Source organism: Xyrauchen texanus, chromosome 2, assembly GCF_025860055.1.
Source record: "Xyrauchen texanus isolate HMW12.3.18 chromosome 2, RBS_HiC_50CHRs, whole genome shotgun sequence".
NCBI classification, from domain to species: Eukaryota; Metazoa; Chordata; class Actinopteri; order Cypriniformes; family Catostomidae; genus Xyrauchen; species Xyrauchen texanus.
In genome coordinates this window covers 31,028,629-31,043,212 of record NC_068277.1, presented here as the reverse complement: position 1 = coordinate 31,043,212, position 14,584 = coordinate 31,028,629, and the positions used below count along the sequence as shown (strand labels likewise).

Sequence of the window (14,584 nt, the reverse complement as noted above, 5' to 3'; positions counted from 1 at the left end):
TTGATTTATATTTCTTTAAGTGTTCAGAAGAAAAGATGGAACACTATGGTCTTAATACAGTGCCTGACATGGTCTTCTACTGTTGTAACCCATCAACCTCAAAGTTCGACTTGTTGTGCATTCTGAAATGCTATTCTGCTCACTACAGTTGTATAGAGTGGTTATCTGAGTTATCTGAGAACCAGTCTGGCCATTCTCTGTAGACCTCTCTCATTAAGAAGGCATTTCTGTCTGCAGAACTGTCGCTCACCAGATGTTTTTAGTTTTTTGCACCCTTCTGAGTAAACTCTAGAGACTGTTGTGTGTAAAAATCCCAGGATATCAGCAGTCACAGAAATACTCAAACCAGCCCTTCTGGCACCAACAATCATGCCATGCTCCAAATCACTGAGAGCACATTTTTCCCCATTCTGATGGTTGATGTGAACATTAACTTAAGCTCCTGTCCTGTATCTGCATATTTGTATGCACTGCAATGCTGCCATACAATTGGCTGATTAGATAATCGCATGAATAAATAGATGTACAGGTTTTCTTAATAAAGTGAGTGTACACTCAATGAGTGTAGTCTGTGTTGCAGGCTTAAAGGGTTAGTTCACCCAAAAATGAAAATTCTATCATTTACATACTCGTGTTGTTTCAAACCCGAATTACATTTTTTCTTCCATGGAACACATGAGATGTTTTAGCCTCTGTCACCATTTATTTTCATTGCATTTCTTTTCCATACAACTGAAAATTAATGCTGACTGAAGATAACATTCAGCCTATGTGTTGTTGTGCTTTATGGAAGAAAGTCATGCAGGTTTGGAACAACATAAGGGTGAGTAAATTATTTATTTTAAACTAGTGCCCACAGAGGAACTGAGATTTTGGGCATATTCAGTTCTGCATTTCATGTAATATTCCTCTGTCTCTCTCTCTCTCTCTCTCTCTGCGCGCGCGTGTGTGCGTATGCGTGTGTTTACAGTAAGGAGATCTGTGACCCAGACATTGGGGGGAAGATTGTAATGTGTCCACTCTGTGATAAAAAGTGCAGCTACTGGAAGCTCAGTTCAACTTGTCTGTCCTCTTGGGTGAGGATGGAAATTCTAGATAAACTGTTTAGCAAGATGCTAACAACTGCTAAAGGAATTCTCCTTTACTCATTTGTTATCCTCTTTTCTCAGCAATCTCATCTATTTGATAATGAGGGAACGGTGTTCTTTGCCGTGTTCATGGGCATTTGGGGTGAGTGTTTGTTAAAGCATTTCAAAGTATTCATATTGACAAATAATTGGTCACAGCATTTGATCAACATTGAATCTGTAATGAAGGAGCATAATTGTGCATTGTGAAAATGTATCATTGTCTGTAGAATCATGCATATTGATTATCCATTACTGAACTGAACTAATTTCACATGGGCTGAAAATTAGTCCTTCTTATGGAGAGATTTGATTAATCAGTACTGTGTGAATATCCCTACATTCAGTGAGCTGTGTACTTGTATATTAAGAAATGTTTATTTGGCTTATAATTGTTGTAAGACCTTGTTAAAAGACCTTGTTATATTGATAAAAGGGCACTGATACAATAAAGCTGGTTAAATGAAAATAGAACTGTTTTAGGTCTGAATCTTGTGACTTTGAATCTGCTATTCTATGGTCATTTCATTTCTGGGCGAAGCAAAATAGTGAGATTGCTTGTAATTGATTGTCTTTTTCTCTCTCTTTGGACGGATTACAGTGACCCTGTTCCTGGAGTTCTGGAAGCGGCGGCAGGCCCGTCTGGAGTATGAGTGGGATCTTGTGGACTTTGAAGAGGAACAGCAGCAGCTCCAGATCAGACCAGAGTTTGAGTTGAAGTGCACAGACCGCAGACTCAACCGCATCACGCAGGTACACACAAACACAAAATGGTGTTTATGTAGTCAAGCAGGACATGCTCATGGATCAACATTCTTTGTTAGTCCTGGAACAACATTCTTATAGGCCAAAATCTGTAAATTACAGGAAATGGCCAGTTGATCAGAATGTTTGTGCAAGACCCTAACCCTAGTTCTAACCCTAAACCCAACCCTGAAATCTGATTGTTTGATATAAATGTTTTTCCAAGACCAACAAGGACATTGGTCCTGAAACATGCCCTAATTCGGTAAATGATTTTTTCACACACACACAAACCCACATGTGGTTAACTAAACAACTTGTGCACACAGACACCCCCCGCCACAGTAAAATGTATATGACATTTGAGTTTTACATAATATATTTAGTACACTATGAAATCAGTCCTACCATTTAGGAACAGGAGTGTATGCTTGAAATGAATGACATAATTATAAAAAATTGCTAAACACGCAACTGAACATGATACAAATAGCAGAGTATATCATCAGAATATGCATGTAAATGGTTAGACTTTATATGCGTTTCATGTGCATAGTTAAAGTATGTTGCAATACTATATGAATTCATACTTTAGTGTAATATAAATACTCTTGTTGACTGAGTTGGCATTTAGCTGCCTGGAAATATCTGCCTTAATATGCATGATCTGAGGAAATATTTACATAATTTGCCCAAACCTGTTTTTGACATATATTTTCAAACATATTCATCATTTCAAAAGTCTTGCTTCTTTAAAGTCAGCCATCTTTATAAGTAATTGTTCCACATGTTAACAATATAGTTCTAGAGTTTTCTCATTCTATCTTGTTATATATTATTTCTCTTGATCCGAAATAATTTTAGCCTTACTGACTTTTAGGGCTAAGCTGTTTTAATTATGTGATAATGTATTTTATGCAAACCACCTGAAGAATTAATCTCTTTTAAGAGCAAGGTTAACTTTGGTCTACTGTGTATTTATTGTTTTTTGGCTGCTTAAGGCAAAGCGGCCTTAAGGCACACCTAAAGTAAATTAGCATTTTTTTCTGGTCACAAAATGTATCAAGAATAGAGGATGAAAGCCCAACCCAGGAGGTAGTACCGAAGGATGAGGACCACCCACTTGATGGCCAGACATCCTTCTCAACGGTGCTGTACTTCGCCTCTCTCCGAAAGCTTCCGGTTGATGTACAGCACCGGGCACTCCTCCCCCTCGACTACCTAAACAATAAGGACTCATATGTTCGAATGCTGTTCATAGATTTCAGCTCAGCATTCAACACAATCATTCCCCAGCACCTGATTGGAAAGCTGAACCTGCTGGGCCTGGACACCTCCCTCTGCAACTGGATCCTGGACTTCTTGACTGGGAGACCTCAGTCAGTCCGGATCGGGAACAGCATCTCCACCATCATCACACTGAGCACTGGGGCCCCCCAGGGCTGTGTGCTCAGTCCACTGCTGTTCACTCTGCTGACTCACGACTGTGCAGCAATGCACAGCTCGAACCACATCGTCAAGTTCGCAGATGACACGACCGTGGTGGGTCTCATCAGCAAGAACGACGAGTCAGCATACAGAGAGGAGGTGCAGCAGCTGACGAACTGGTGTAGAGCCAACAACTTGTCCCTGAATGTTGACAAAACAAAATAGATGGTTGTTGACTTTAGGAGAGCAAAAGGTGAACACACTCCGCTGAACATCGACGGCTCCTCTGTGGAGATCGTCAAGAGCACCAGATTCCTTGGTGTTCACCTGGCGGAGAACCTCACCTGGTCCCTCAGCTCCAGCTCTATCACCAAGAAAGCACAGCAGCGTCTCTACTTTCTTCAAAGGCTGAGGAAAGCACATCTCCCACCCCCCATCCTCACCACATTCTATAGAGGGACTATTGAGAGCATCCTGAGCAGCTGCATCACTGCCTGGTTTGGGACTTGCACCGTTTCGGACCGCAAAGCCCTGCAGAGGATAGTGAGGACAGCTGAGAAGATCATTGGGGTCTCTCTTCCCTCCATCAAAGACATTTACAAAAAACACAGTATCCGCAAAGCAACCAGCATTGTGGACGACCCCACACACCCCTCACACAAACTCTTTACCCTCCTGCCATCTGGCAAGAGGTACCGAAGCATTCGGGCCCTCACAGCCAGACTGTGTAACAGCTTCTTCCCCCAAGCCATCAGACTCCTCAATACTCAGAGACTGGTTTGACACACACACACACGTGTCCTGAGTTGCACTATAATTACTGTCACTTTATAACTGTCTGCTACCCCAATAACTGCTATGTGCATAGAACACTATCTCATAGTATGTTATGTTTACGTTTTTAGAAACCGTTATCTTTTTGCACTACTGAGTACTGGTCGGTGCTGCACTGTGTCTATTGTCCTGTTCATTGTCAGTAATTTGTTGTACTGTCCCGTACTTTGCACATGTTTGCACGTGCACTTTATATAGGTATATATAGGTATTTTATATAGGTATTTTATTTCGTTGTGTTGTCTCATGTGGTTCTGTGTTGGTCCTTTGTTGTTTTTATGTAGCACCATGGTCCTGGAGGAACGTTGTCTCGTTTTGCTGTGTACTGTACTAACTGTATATGGTTGAAACGACAATAAAAACCATTGACTTGACTTGACTTGACCTGGGACTACACAGAAAAATCAGAAGCATGTAACAATGATCCACCAGAAAGTGCAGCTTTCACCTGCATAAAAGCCTGTTGGGATGGCTCTGACCACTGGACCAGGTATGGGGCTCCCTTTGATGTGAGATCGGTCAGCGGGCTGGTGACGACCGAATAATTAGGCACAAACCTTCTATAATAGCCAGCTAGCTCCAGGAACTGTCTCACCTCCTTTTTGGTCTTGGGTCTCAGGCAGTCCTTAATTTGGGGATGCACCTGCCCATGACCCAAGTGGAACCCCAGATACCGTACATCCACCCATCCAATTGTGCCCTTCTTGGTGTTTGTCCCGCCCATCAAAGCGACCTCAGAACTGACCTTGGATGATGCATGTGCCGCTGCCAATCATTAAAGTGTATAATGATGTCATCCAGATAGGCAGCGACGTATGCAGAGCGTGGTCTTAGGACTCGGTCCATAAGGTACTAAAAAGTAACCGAAGCCCCAAACAAACCGAATGGAATGGTCATGAAATGGTGTAAGCCAAACGTTGTGGAGAAGGCCGTTTTCGGATCTGCCAATAACCCTTTGTTAAATCCAGTGTTGAATAAAAGCGAGCCGCGCCCAACTGATCAAGCAGTTCGCCACTACGGGGCATTGGATACGCGTAAAATGTAGACACCTCATTGACCTTTCTATAATCCACACAGAACCGGACCGAGCCATTGCTCTTCTGAACCAGCACCACCGGGCTGGACCAGTCACTGTGGGATTCTTATATTAGCGAAATCCAACTCGAAAGATAATTACATTTTTATAACATGCACTCAATGTTTGCTTTTCAGCAGAACTCATTTCTGGTTCACCCATACGCTGGTAGCTCAACTCTCTCTCTCTCTCTCTTCACTGACATCTGGCTCGCTCTTAAAACCTGTATACACTCTCGCTGCAATGACAAACAGCTGTTAGAGACAATCATTGCTAGGTGATGATCCTTACCGTTCTCATCTCCTGATCTTGCTCTCCATTCACAAGCTGGCCATCAACAACGCCCCCACCACAGGGCTTTAGTACCTGCAGTGGGGAAAGGTCTTATTGTGTAAATATAGGGAGTTACTAGGCAACAGTTTTCAACTTATTCAAAATAACCAATTCAGAAAAGGGTGCACAATTTCCTGTTAATTTCAATGACATTTCATTACATCTCAAGTATTCTATAAACAAATGAATCTCCATTGTGGTTGGATCAGTCAATGTGAGACCACTTAGAACATTTTTCATAACAAATCTATTCGCCCCACTTAAGATAAACAATGTGTTTTATGGGGACCTTTAGCCCCTACAACAGGGGGTCTTTTTAACATAAATACTATCCTTTCACTTTTTGGACAATTATTAAAAAAACTTTTGATTTAATTTCCTTGAACAAAACATAAAATTACATAAATATTTTGTCTCAAAATAAATGTAATAGTTTCAGGGATTCTTATTTTCTACATAAATTTGCTAAATTTAAAAAATGATTACATATTACCTCAAAATCAAACTTTAGACATTGCTCGCAATGATCTCATGGATCGGGAATATTTTGCAGTGTATAGTGACAAACAGGTGTTTAGGAAAGTAGTGTTTTTGTTGCTGTTTAGTGTTTTGGGAGAAAATAAAATCAAAAGTGATTTTTAAAAAAGAGCCCTTAAAAAGAGCCTTTAGCCCTGTTCTATATTATAATTTGAATTTACATATACATTTTAATAATTTCCCAACTGTGGAGACAAAATGGTAAAAACTGATCGTGACTCAAAGCAAATTGTACTTGATTGAGTTTATAATTGTGGATGAACACAAAATTGTGGTTCTTGACTTACTGACGCTCTTTATGGTCACAGGAAATGGAGCCTTATCTTCCTTTCCCCAGCAAGTGTGCTCGATACTGCCTGTCTGGAGCAACTGTGCTGTTCTGGGTGAGTAAGTAAGCTAAACCTATGAAATTGCTGTTTATACACAGTAGATTCACAAGTTGTCATTCAGTTGGATTTATTTTGATGCAGAAATATTTTAGGATTATTACAATTTTGACGGTTCATTTAAACAATCAAATTAAGAAAGAAATTCAAACTTTCAATGCCTTTTAAAAGTTTTTTCCCTGTCTTGTGTTTATTAGACATTTCTGATCGTGGCCTGTATAATGGGAGTAATAGCATACAGATTAGCAGTTTATGCAGCGTTTGCCAGTATCATGAAAGACAGCCCCACAAGTAAGATCCAGCTGGTGGGCTCCCTTATCACCCCTCAGCTTGCCACATCTGTAACCGCTTCATGCATCAACTTTGTTATTATTCTCATCCTCAACTTCCTCTATGAATATGTGGCCATTTGGATCACTGATATGGGTGAGCAACAATCCCATCAGAAACGAGAGTCAATATATATTTAATTGACTTTGTCACATTACATTGATTATGCATCCAAAGCACTGGAATCTTTATTTATTATCTCTTCTGTTTGTACAGCTGTGTTGAAAAATGTTTCTTTTTTGCTTAACTTCTTCTATTTTTAACTCCCAGAAATCCCCAAGACCCATTTGGAGTATGAGAATAAGCTGACTATGAAGATGTTCATGTTCCAGTTTGTGAACTACTACTCTTCCTGTTTCTATGTGGCCTTTTTTAAAGGGAAGTTTGTGGGTTATCCAGGCAACTACAGTTACATGTTTGGAAAGTGGAGCACTCTGAGAAATGAAGAGGTGAGACGATTTTAAAAACCAGTACTCAAGAAGACCTAATATTATTGAATTATTCACTGGAATGTGTGCATGAATAGTTATAAAGAGTGTTGAACATTTGATTGTTTAGTGTGCCCCAGGGGGTTGTCTGATTGAGCTCAGCACGCAGCTCCTCATCATCATGGCTGGAAAACAGATGGTTGGGAATGTCCAGGAGGCTCTGCTGCCGTAAGGAATGGATGTCTTCAAAAATAATGACATAAATAGTTTTCATTTATCACTTAATGTCACACGAAGTTCAGTAAACATAAAAAAGCTCAATCAGTATTCGGTGTGACCACCTTTGCTTTTAAAACATCACCAATTCTCCTAGGTACACCTGGATACAGTTTTTCTTGGTTGTTGGCAGATAGGATGTTCCAAGCTTCTTGGAGAATTCACCACAGTTTTTCTATCTATTTAGGCTGTCTCAATTGCTTCTGTCTCTATATGTTATCTCAGACAGACACGATTTTAAGTGGGGGGCTTTGTGGGTGCCCTGACATCTGATGCAGGGCTCCCTATTCTTCTATTCTAATCTTTTCTATTTGCAAAAGTAATGTTTGGGAGTCTAAAATGCATTTTTCCTATTGACACTCTAAAGCTGAAGATATAAAATCCATCTTTAGACAGATGCTTTTGTGAAGCATCTTATGTGCCTTTGCACAGTACTGTATATATTGCGAATGGGTTGTTGACATGATACACTTTCGGGAAGTTGACATGTCCTGTGGTGTGACATGTTATACTCCATCTAAAACAAAAAAAACACAATGGTCCCTTGTGCCTGTGTCACAGACTTCTCAGAAACTGGTGGGGCAGCAGAAAAGGGCGGAGTCATCCAGAAAGCACATACAGTAGATGGGAGCAGGACCACGATCTGCAGAATTTCAGCCAGTTTGGGCTCTTCTATGAGTACCTTGAGATGGGTACGATTTACTCAAATACACATTTAAATGTTATGGAAGTTGACGTATGAGAACTCCTTAAAGGGATAGTTCACCCAAAATGAGAACTATATCATCTTGTATTTACTCTCATGTTGTTCCAAACTTTTCATTGATTGTATTAAAAAGAAAATAAAAAAAAGATGCAATTCAAGTGAATTTGTGTTCCATGGAAAAAATAAAGTCATACGGGTTTGGAACAAACTGTGGGTGAACTGTCTATTTAAGGGTACATTTAACCTGTTGATACGCAATTCCCCCGCATGCGGTATTGACGTCACTCTGCTTACATTTAATATATAATTTACCGTCTATAAATGTAATTAATGTTAACAAATTTTACATCTTTTCAAAGGTCTAAGGGTTCAACATTGATATCCAATCTCTGTTTCATGATAGCAATGCTCCAGAAACAGAAATGTAGTTATTTGTGCCAGGAGTACAAATGAAAACATGCAATATCAAAACGGACATCATACATTTGTTACGAAAACAAGATCGCCAGATGAATCCAGTTCGACACACTTGGGTCAATTGTACATGACAAGCGTTCATTGAAAAACATCCAACAGCTTTTTGTCCTTAAAAATGACAAATCTGAGAAATATTGATATATTCTCCATTGTTTACATGATCTCGCCTGAAAGAATTACTCTTCGTCATCGTTCTTCAACAAACTATGCAATCTGAGCAGCATTCATGTTGTAAAACTATATTATCTTATATATTAGAGTCTTGTAAAAAAAACGTGCCTGTCTCCAAAATCTATTTTTAAAAATGCAGCATAGTTTTATTCATAATAGCAGAGCAGTGCAGTCAGATTTTGTGTCGTCTTGAAAGACGGAGCCTTAATTTTACTCTGTACACCAGCAGTGATTTTACAGAGAAAAAAGCTTAAAGGAAACTCATTTTTTGTTAGATCCTCTTCAAATTTGAAACACAACTTCTTTAGACTTGTGGCTTTGAGAACATTTCTGGGTTGTCTTGGCAATTTTATTATTGTTTTTTTAGATGATAAAAACATGTTCAGCACAAAATATTTCCATTACTATAAACTTCAGCTTCTCTAACAACATATATTCATTCTGAAACTTGGGAAATAAAGCCAGTAAATACAACCATTTAAGTTCAGGCAAGTCATTTTCATGGTTTGTGCTCAAAAAGGGGGTGCATATCAACAGGTTAAACTTTATAAAATAATTAAGTAATAATACAAAGAAATTATAGTTTTTGTCATTGTGCAAGTTAAATGTTACAAATGCTACTTTTCAAAGTAGAAACTTCATATTCATTATAGATGTAACATTTAAGGAGTAAGGGGTTTTCATGAGCATCTGTCAGTCTTTTAACTGAACTAGTTTCCTGTGTCTTTTTAACAGTGATTCAGTTTGGCTTCATAACACTTTTTGTGGCCTCTTTTCCACTGGCCCCTCTTCTTGCCCTCTTTAACAACATTCTGGAGATAAGAGTTGATGCTTGGAAGTTTACCACACAGTTCCAAAGGCCAGTGGCAGCAAAAGCACGCAACATTGGTGCCTGGGAAGAGATCCTTAATGTGGTTGCCATCTTGTCTGTGGTCACAAATGTAAGAACTGTAAACTGGTTTGTTATACTTCATTTTCTTCTGTCTTATTTAACATTGGATGTGGCCTGTGTGCACAATTTGCTCATTTTAAATATAGATAAAGGGATGGTTCACCAATTTTTTTTTTATTTCTGTCATCATTTAATCACCCTCATGGTGTTCCAAACTCTTGTAACATTTTTTTGTGGAACACAACTGTTGAAGTTACTTCTGTTTAATGGTAGCCTCGGTCACATCCGCTTTCATTTCATGGAGAAAAGATGCAATGAAAATGAATGGTGACTGAGGCTAACATACTGCCTAATGTTTAATTTTGTGTTCCACTAAAGAAAGCCAGTCATATGGATTTGGAACCACAAGAGAGTAAGTAAAAGAGACAGGTTTCTTTTTTTTTGTGAACTATCCAATTAACTGGTAAGCAATGCCTTTCCCTTTTAATAATAGGCCCTCACTATTAATTGCAATCAAGCAGTTTCCACTGTGCATGTAATCCATTGTCATTCCTTTGTTTCTCTCTATTCATTACTCCTCAGGCCTTCATCGTGGCATTCACATCAGATATGATTCCTCGCCTGGTATATCTGTACGCCTACCACCCTGGCAGAGAGGCCACTATGAGAGGTTACATTACCAACAGCCTGTCCATGTACAACATCTCTCAGATCCATGATGATAATGTCCCTGAGCACGGAGAAAACCCCTCTTGGTTTAATATCACTACCATCACAACATGCCGGTATTTCATCTTTGTGTGTCTGTGTGGGATCGGGAGAATTATAGTCTATGTAGACCTCAGCAATTGTATTTTTTTCCCTCAGTTATCGGGACTACAGATACCCACCTGGCCATGAAAAGCAATATTGGCACACAATGCAGTTCTGGCACATCTTGGCTGCTAAAATGGCCTTCATCATCACTATGGAAGTAAGAAATTGCTTAAGCCAAAGGATTAAACAAATTGAAAGTACATGTAATTTTAGAGTACCTGGAGATAACAAAATGAACACACAGTAATAAAATAAATAATCTTTTTTTTTTGCATGATTATATCTCAAGGGCTTTAACTTGTTTTAAGTAGTTCTATCTATGTTTAAAACATCTTCAAGTTAAAAACCCAGCTTGATGGCTCTGATTTGAAGCAGATTGAGAGGAGGTTGAATGTAGTGGTCAACCGATATATCGGCATGGCTATAAATCTGCAGATTTTCAGAATTTTTTTATTATAGACAGATCGGCCAATACATTTTGGTGTTTGGCCGACTCGTTTCTCAAGAATCGCCTGCTTGCATGTAAGGGAGCCGTCTGAGACATATAAACGACCAATCACAATTTGTTTTGTTGTTACGTGACATTGTGTTACTGTAATAATAAACCTGCGTACAACAACGTCTCATTTAAATTGTCCTGCGTATCAGAGCCCTGACAGATGCACAGGAGTTCATGACATTTAAAATGCTCATGTGTTTCATTCTCTCTCTATATCTCCTCAACAGTTCCATATATCTTTTAATTGTCTTGTTTAATGATATAAATACAAATATCAATAAAACTCTGATCATATACCATCTGCAAATATGCAGATACCTCATGTAAATACAGGATATGTAATTCACAAACCTCACAAAACTTGAGCAGGAGATTGCGGCACTAGCGTGTGAGTAAATTAGTATAAAGAACTGTGAACATGGCCAACACTGACACAAACCAGCTTAGAAGAAATTATAGGACAGTCTTTGTTTAAATTAAGTTGTAGGATGTGATTGTGATGGCTGTTGCTTTCTTTGCTCTCCTTTCCCAGCACATTGTATTTGTAGTGAAGTTTTTTGTGGCTTGGCTGATTCCAGACGTGCCGTCAGAAGTGAAGGCTCGTATAAAACGGGAACGCTATCTGGTTCAGGAATACCTGCACAACTATGAAGTGGAGAAACTCAAAATGCAGCTCAGCCAGAGTTTCTGCCTGTCCACAGAAACGACCTCACTGCTGCCCTCTAGTCCAAATAAACATCAGGTGCTTTCTTAATGTATTTAAATATCCCTGAGCATTCAGGACTACTAAATAAACTGTACTCTGCAATGGGATAGCATGGAGGACTCTAATCCTTTGGACCCCTTCATACATTTTATTGCAAAACAAATCTGCCCTCATTCTGACAACTGCAAAAGGAACTGCACTCGCCTCATACGAAATTAAACTACTCTGCAACTTGCTTTTTTTCTGTCTGAGTGATCAGTACAGCTTATTTTGTGTTTCTCTCAATATCTATGCTTTACATGAATCTAGAGTGCACTTACAGTATATAATGCCCTTTCAAAAACAAAGCTGTGCTCAGTTACTAAGCATTATAATGGTGAAAGGCTTGGAGACAGACCTACATTGTCATTTCAGCAGCAAACCTTCTGGAATGCAGCTCTTTTGTTTGTCCCAGGAGACAGTTTTGCTGTGAAGGCAGCTTGTAAATATTTAGATATGAAAATGAAAAGACTTTTGAAAACTTTTTTTTGGAGGCAATATAGGTTTTACGTCTATCCAGCTGCTTGCTGCCATTATATTATTTTTGTTTAGAAGTCATTTGCACGTTTTGCCCTGTATGTCTGACTGTGAAAGAGGCACTTGTATGCATGTCATCTTGACTTTTTTGTTTATTTTTCCTTCTTTTAATCATTATTATTTCAATTTTTTGTGAGGGTGTTTAAGGATTAGCGATTATTCTTTGTTATCTCTCAAAGAGTTGAGAGAGACATGTCTGCTTGCTCATCTAACTATACTGTACAACCAGACATCAAACTGATTCTTTGTACTGTGCCAAAGAATATCAAATAATGTCTCAGTTGAGATTATTTATATTTATTTTTTTGAACGCGGATGCGATGAAAAAATGCTGTTCCTTGTGTAAAGTTTTCCATTTACTCATTCTGTTCAGTGTAATATTGATTAATATGAGGGTTTGTAATAATATTTCTTTTAGGATATATTTATTGCTGCAGACTAATCATATAGCTCATTTGTTATCTGGTCAGAATTCAACAAGGAAGGATTGTGCTATTTTCACAAGATTTAAAGGGATAGTTAAGCCAAAAATGAAAATTATTTTATCATTTACTCACCCTCATTCCATCCCAGATGACTTTCTTTCTTCTGCAGAAAACAAACAAAGATTTTAAGAACAGTATCTTAGCTCTGTTGGTCTTTACAATGTTGGTCCTATCTCCTTTTTTATTATAAATCTCCACGTTCACTTTCAGTCTTTCACATTTTGAAAATGAAAATGGAGATTTATAGTAAAAAAGGAGATAGGACCAACATTGTAAAGACCAACAGAGCTAAGATACTCTTCTTAAAAATCAACCTCAATATTGATCTGTTTCTCACCCACACTGATCATATTAAATACTAATTAAAATACATATTAAAACACTGGAGTCATATGGATTACTTTTATGCTGACTTTGTGATTTATGGTGCAATAAAAGCCTGATCACCATTCACTTGCATTGTATGGACCTACAGAGCTGAAAAATTCTTCGAACAATCTTCGTGTTCAGCAGAAGAAAGAAAGTCATACACATCTGGGATAGCATGAGGGTGAGTAAATGATGAGAGAATTTTATTTTTGGGTGAAATATCCCTATAAACTCTAAGGACTTTTCTTCTGATACAATTTCTGAAAGTAAAGCTATCATACATCACCTCAATCTGTCAAGGTTTTTACACATTGTATATCTGTATCATTACTGAATAAGAGAAAGATTAATTTAACAAACTCTAATATTTAATCATGACTAGCTGCACTGTACTCTTAAAATATTTTATGTTTTGTTCAATTACACTTAAAGGAATGGTTCAGATTTTGTAAATCAAATCTATTGCATCAGTGATATATTTTCCTCGCCTGATAAATGCATCTGTAATTTGTGTAAACATAATATTGCTGCTGTGCTGGGACAAATAATTATAGTGAAAAAGGCTTTCAGAGATGAATGTGAGGAAACATTTTTTTAAAGCTTCAATGTTACCATATTAATTGAGTTTTAAAGTGCGTAATGAAGATCTGGTAAAAAAAAAACTAAACCAAAGTAATTGGTTTAAACACCAGTGTAATGATTAGATAACAAAATAAAAGGAATACTGATGATTTTTACGAGGTTACTTGAGTTGGTTTAGTTGGTGTTTTTTACCAGCAAAAAACATAAAACGAATTCTTAGCATCACATTTTTAAACAGCTGCACTAAAGAAATCAAGAAAGTTACTTTGCTCTGCACGTCTGTTATATCGCTGTCCTGATGCAAAGAGATTTGGTTCAAAAATTCTAAACTACTCCAACATTTTAGATCTGTTTGTTTTGTCTATGTTAAGGAACACCATTTACACTATTAAGTGACAGCCATATACTCTACAGGGACTCTTCTGGTTTAAAACAAGAAAGCATGTTATTATGTCCTCAGAGTGGTGTAAACACATGGGGTTGTCTATGTTTTCAACATGTCTAATTTATCACTTGAACCACATTTGTTTACGGCAAATACATGATGTTATTTTTATATACCATATCAGTTCATTTAACTGTCTATTTCAACATTCTCACCTATCACCATTGTGTAATGGAAATTATACTGTCAAATTATTTATGCTGTAATTTAATTTATCTTTTATGAATAATTCAAAATACATTTTACAGAATTATTTTGAATATTGTGTGTTGATTTACTCATAAGTGTAAAGTTTTATGTAAAACAAAAATGCATCAAATCTGTATACCCTTAAATGTTTTTTCTCAGGCTAAACAATCTTC

General features: G+C 37.9%; 1 protein-coding gene across 1 annotated transcript in view; it reads left to right on the top strand.

Moving 5' to 3' along the window:
- Positions 1-13,041, top strand: part of LOC127661444 (anoctamin-5-like) — a 49,617-nt gene extending 36,576 nt beyond the window's left edge. The window contains exons 9-20 of the mRNA XM_052152166.1: positions 971-1,076; positions 1,170-1,230; positions 1,729-1,880; positions 6,387-6,461; positions 6,662-6,890; positions 7,065-7,243; positions 7,353-7,450; positions 8,060-8,190; positions 9,588-9,793; positions 10,327-10,529; positions 10,612-10,717; positions 11,592-13,041. Coding sequence (XP_052008126.1) covers positions 971-1,076; positions 1,170-1,230; positions 1,729-1,880; positions 6,387-6,461; positions 6,662-6,890; positions 7,065-7,243; positions 7,353-7,450; positions 8,060-8,190; positions 9,588-9,793; positions 10,327-10,529; positions 10,612-10,717; positions 11,592-11,813 — 1,768 coding nt within the window. The 3' untranslated portion in view covers positions 11,814-13,041. The remainder of the gene's footprint in view (positions 1-970; positions 1,077-1,169; positions 1,231-1,728; positions 1,881-6,386; positions 6,462-6,661; positions 6,891-7,064; positions 7,244-7,352; positions 7,451-8,059; positions 8,191-9,587; positions 9,794-10,326; positions 10,530-10,611; positions 10,718-11,591) is intronic.
- The last annotated feature ends 1,543 nt before the right edge of the window (positions 13,042-14,584 follow it).